The sequence below is a fragment of the Centroberyx gerrardi genome, chromosome 6 (genome assembly GCF_048128805.1).
Source record: "Centroberyx gerrardi isolate f3 chromosome 6, fCenGer3.hap1.cur.20231027, whole genome shotgun sequence".
Classification (NCBI taxonomy): Eukaryota; Metazoa; Chordata; class Actinopteri; order Beryciformes; family Berycidae; genus Centroberyx; species Centroberyx gerrardi.
This window is the reverse complement of record NC_136002.1, coordinates 32,604,267-32,609,266: the sequence shown is the minus strand read 5'-3', so window position 1 is coordinate 32,609,266 and position 5,000 is coordinate 32,604,267. Positions and strand designations below refer to the sequence as shown.

At 42.2% G+C, this 5,000-nt stretch overlaps 1 protein-coding gene and 1 long non-coding RNA gene across 3 annotated transcripts in view; one reads left to right on the top strand and one right to left on the bottom strand.

Annotated features, from left to right (window-relative positions):
- LOC144539402 (uncharacterized) overlaps nt 1–2,062 on the bottom strand; it is a 154,810-nt gene extending 152,748 nt beyond the window's left edge. Inside the window, exon 1 of the long non-coding RNA XR_013504933.1 lies at nt 1,941–2,062. This is a non-coding gene — a long non-coding RNA (uncharacterized LOC144539402). The remainder of the gene's footprint in view (nt 1–1,940) is intronic.
- The window catches only part of spint2 (serine peptidase inhibitor, Kunitz type, 2), a 26,421-nt gene that overhangs the window by 21,286 nt on the left and 135 nt on the right, over nt 1–5,000 (top strand). For both annotated transcript variants that reach the window (XM_078284163.1, XM_078284162.1), the window contains 2 exons: nt 1–9; nt 833–5,000. The exon at nt 1–9 is cut by the window's left edge and continues 100 nt beyond it; the exon at nt 833–5,000 is cut by the window's right edge and continues 135 nt beyond it. In XM_078284163.1, the coding sequence (XP_078140289.1) occupies nt 1–9; nt 833–923 (100 nt within the window). In that variant the 3' untranslated portion in view covers nt 924–5,000. The remainder of the gene's footprint in view (nt 10–832) is intronic.

Genomic DNA, 5,000 nt, shown 5'->3' with positions numbered 1-5,000 from the left:
TTCTATCAGGTAATATTAACTACTAAAATAACAAATAACAGAAATAAATATCACACTACGATGCAACAAACTGCCCTGATGATCAGCTTGACTGACTAGCCCTTAATCACAGATCCAGTGAAAGAGCTTCACAACGCCCGCATTATTAAACAATAAATAAAAACAGATCCAGATACAAATCACGTACGCAAGGTTTCCGCATCTGCCATTGTTGGTGTAGGTCTACCTTTAGTGAAATTGCAAAGATGGGAAACACAACTGTAGTAATATCGTTGATGTGCGACTCGAATGACAGGGAGAGGGATCGAACGTAACGCAGAGATTTTTGAAAGTTGGACTCTCTCTGAAATGACGCAATTATCAAAACTTAGAGTAGCGTTCTCAAACACTACAAACTGTATAGCTGGTCCGGTAAGCAACATCTCTGCTATGTGAGGAGCAGGAGGTTTAGAGCCATCCAACGTTTGACGTTTGACTTCAGGAAGTGGGAGCAGCCATTCAGTTTAATGTCATTAAACTGAATGGCTGCTCCCACTCTATATACTATATAGAGTCGAGTGTCGTCAGCATAGCGTGGAAAATGGATGCCAAATTTATGGACAGTTTCACCAAGAGGTAGCACATAAATATAGAATAGCAGTAGTTCTTACTTACTTCTTTAATTCTGACTTGTCACAGTTTATTTTATATCTGAAAAATAAAAATTGCATGTATCCAGATAAACCAGGCGGTAAATTAGAAAACCACTTAGGAATTCCTTGTATTATACACAACGCATTCAAGACTGAATTTATTTTTCATGTATTTTTCTGTCCTCCTCTCCCTCCCTCAGTGACAAGGAGGAGTTGCTTCCGGATGCAGATGAGCAGTCCTCAGTGGAGTCTGTGTCCGCCCCGGGGAGCCCCAAGGCGGACAAGATCTGAGGCGAGGCCCCGGCTTCCCCCGGGGCCTGCAGAGGGTCCTGGGGGTTTTTAAAGGGAGACTCCACCCTAAAACAGATTTAAAAAATGTTATTCCTGTGATTTCTGGTCTAAGGCGGTGGTTCTAAAACTGCTCTGGAACCCAAATAAAAAACATGTTCTCTCACCCAAAGGGCCCGACCTCAGGAAAACACAGTCTTGTCTTGTCGGGACCCATCAGGCTTCCAAACCAATAGTTTAAGAATAAGGTCTAACATGTCAATGAAAGCATTCATTACAGTGATTCTATGGTGGAAGATCGTAGGAATAACTCATGTGAATTCTAGTTTTTGGGTGGATTTTTGCTTGAAGTGTCTGAGATGTATTTGGTAACTCTAGCTAGCTAACACTGTCACTCTGACTGCTGTAAACATCAGGCCTGGTCAAATGATTATTAGGATTAGAAAACTGACTGTTGACTGACTGTTATGACAATGATAACTTTTAATCTTCTCAACATGTTTTGTGTCAGTCAACGGTAAGAAAACAGTTACATACATGCATGTTACAGGTTTGTAGTTAGCCAGACTAACCAGCACAACTAACATTTGTTTAAATATAGTTCATTAAATTAGCTTGTTAAGCTGTGAATGCAGCACTGTTTAGCAGCCGGCTGGGAAGTCGGATTCTCCCACGGGAACGCCGGGATCAGACTGACGGATGTTTGTGACAGAGTGATGTGTAATGCAGGAGGAAGTCTGAGGGAGGGTGAAAGTCATTATTACTATATTTCAGGGAAAAGTTGCAATAAAACAGCACTTCACCTCCCTACACCCCCCTGGTTAGACTGGAATATCAGCTACTGATCATGTGGCTTCATCTTAGTCACTGGACATTTTATGTCAAAGCCACACAGCAAAGTTATAATTGACATTGTCCCCTACTTGGAGGTAAACTAGGAGTCTAGCTTGTTGTGTTAGCCATGCTAGCTCTGATCCACATAGATGATGTATCCCAGGGCTTGGTATTTAAGCAGACAACATAATAATCTAGATGTAAAACCACAAGGCTTCTCACATGTTGGCAGGCAGGCTGTCTGGTCTTGGTCCGGGGTCTGAGCTGAGCTGAGCTCTTTCTGTTGAAGTCTTCTCTGTTGTTTCAGGTTTTAGTCGTTGACATGATCTGAGTTTCCTGCTGAAGAAACTCAGGTCAGTGTGACGTCACATCAGTGGTTCTCAGCTTGGTACCGAGGCAAAGCAACTCTGTTTTCACTGAGCGTCCGCACCGAGGAGCGTTCACTCCGAGGAGCGTTCGCACCGAGGAGCGTTCACTCCGAGGAGCGTTCGCACCGAGGAGGGTTCACTCCGAGGAGGGTTCACTCCGAGGAGCGTCCTCACCGAGGAGCGTTCGCACCGAGGAGCGTTCGCACCGAGGAGCGTTCCCACCGAGGAGCGTTCGCACCGAGGAGGGTTCGCACCGAGGAGGGTTCGCTCCGAGGAGGGTTCGCTCCGAGGAGGGTTCGCTCCGAGGAGCGTTCCCACCGAGGAGCGTTCGCACCGAGGAGCGTTCGCTCCGAGGAGGGTTCGCTCCGAGGAGCGTTCGCACCGAGGAGCGTTCGCACCGAGGAGGGTTCGCTCCGAGGAGCGTTCGCACCGAGGAGGGTTCACACCGCACCGCAGGCGGCTTGGCTGAGTCTGACCTGTGGGCGGGGCCAGAGGATCTGATGCGTCTGTGTAGCGTTTGGAACAGACAGTCATGGATCCTTCACTGCTCTGGTCTTGCCTTTCATAATGTTCCGTCGTTTTGGTGAGTTAACATAGCTAGCTAGCTAATGCTAATTAGGTAGCAATTAATCAAAAGTAAACAGAAAACAGTAAAATGACATCAGAGCTTAGTATCGTCCCCAGGAGCAGACACGGCCGGCGTCGCTCAGACTGCCGGGGAGAGGTTTCCGGAGCTGCCGGCGGTGTGAACGCTGCTCACAGGAAGTTGTTTCTAGCTGAAAACGTCACAAAACAAAAGCAAACACAACAAGCTGCTGGACTAAAAGTTCCAGTGTACTTTGATTTGGAGGAATACGTTGGATTATAAGTTCATTAAACAAAATTTGAACAGGGCAAATTTAATATTTTTTATCAATATTTTTTTTTACTTACACTTACACTTCAGAGCAAACCTGAGTTCAGCTCGCCCTGCAGGTTGAGAACCACTGTGTCGGATAATGAAGGGAATGTAGAATGTGCACTATCTACTGTATAACTGGGTTTGTTTTATTTTATACTTATACTTTATATTATATTCAGGGGAAGGGTGCCGGTAGAATCACTGCACTTGCATAGCAATTGAAAACATACACATATCATAGGAAGATAATATCTGTAGGATTTCTTCATAAGCAAATCACTCCAATGCTAGCCTGAAGTCAGTTTAAAACATGGATTCAATCGGTAAAGATGACACATGTAGGATTTCCTCAGTGTGATATTACTTGGGATTACCCATAATGCTTTAAAAAAGCCACAAGCCAAACACTGTTAAATGTTTGTGTGAGTCGACTCTCTCCGTCAGTCCTGTTCATCATATTCTGCAAAGAAATAAAATAAAATAAATGAAAGATGTGGAAACACCATCCACTGCTGCTGGTAGATGGAAAAAATAGTTTCCTGCCCTGGTTGGGAGTTCTCTGGTTTGATATCGCAATTCATTTAATTATGATATATTTAGAGAAAATCCTACATTTGATTTCATCATGTGATTAAAGGTAATTCTGTAGATCATTCAGGTGTGATTAAGTTTCTAAATGGAAATGACATTACGCAGTTTTAGATGATTTTTTTCCTTAAACGAGTGAAACATCTTCTCTATCAAACATCTTTGTGTCTCCATTTAATTCAGCAGTGATTTTAGTGACTTTACAGGAAGCGTGCAGCTGCTGTGCTGCAGTGAGGCGGGAGCCGTCACACGCTCTCGTTACTGAATAATCATGATATCTTTTCACATGGGGGGGGGAATCAAGTACAAACTGAACTAACCTGGCTGTAATTCACTCTGATTATTGATTAGAGCTGGGTATCGGTTAGAAGAATGTCAGCAAGAAACCAAATATTGATATGGGAGTGGATTTTAATTGAAAGGAATCAAAGAGTATATAGAAAAACTATGAAATATCTCTAATTTGTCTGCATTTCATAGTGAGAAAGTGACTCGAACTGTAGAGGAAATGGAAGAGGATGTAGAAATGTACGACAGAAAATGATTTCACCTGTTATGAAATATAGAAGGGTGTTGACAAGAACTTTTATATTGGAGATATTATTGACAGAAATTCAAAGATACCCAGCCTGTTATTGATCTAGAGCCTTCTGTGTGATTCTGTGTGTTAATAGCCATAATTATTTGATGTAAGGACCAATGATGAATATCCATATGCATTTTAGGTGTGTGAAATAAAGTCTTACTGTGATTTTTAGCAGGATTACTACATTCTGTACACTGTGTATCTAACCTGGAGCTCTACATGTGTTTTTACAATAAAACTGGATCCACTTCTGCTTCAAACTGAGGGGAAATCATGTGATTCAGCTCAAATCCCAGTCTGTTCAGATGAAACATATTTTTCGGTAGCGCTTTTATTTTCTGGGTCCACGGTTTCCTAATAATTTCCTGGAAATGAACTTTTAATTTTGTTTTTGTTTCCTGAAAGAAGCAGGAAGTGAAGCAGCAGCTCTGTAGAAACTGTCTCAGTCTGGAGAGTCCATCAGATGCTGTGAACTTCTAAGAGTTTCCTGGAAAGAACAAAACTATAAACTATTTACTGGACCAATGATAGGCAGAGGTCAATTATCAGAAGTCATTATTCATATAAATACATAATATAGTTATTTGTTGAATTCTTAATCTTAGTTCATTTCTAATTTTCCATATAACTACTACATTATTTCATGGTTCTGTCTTGGAAACAACAGAAGAAACTGGAGGAACTCACCAGCTGCCATTCAACTCTTTCTCTGTTTTCCCTGTAATCAGGGAAGGGATTCCTGTAAGGACCATGAAGTTAGAACTTCCTAAGAAATTAACTTCCTAAGAAATTAACAGTTTCTT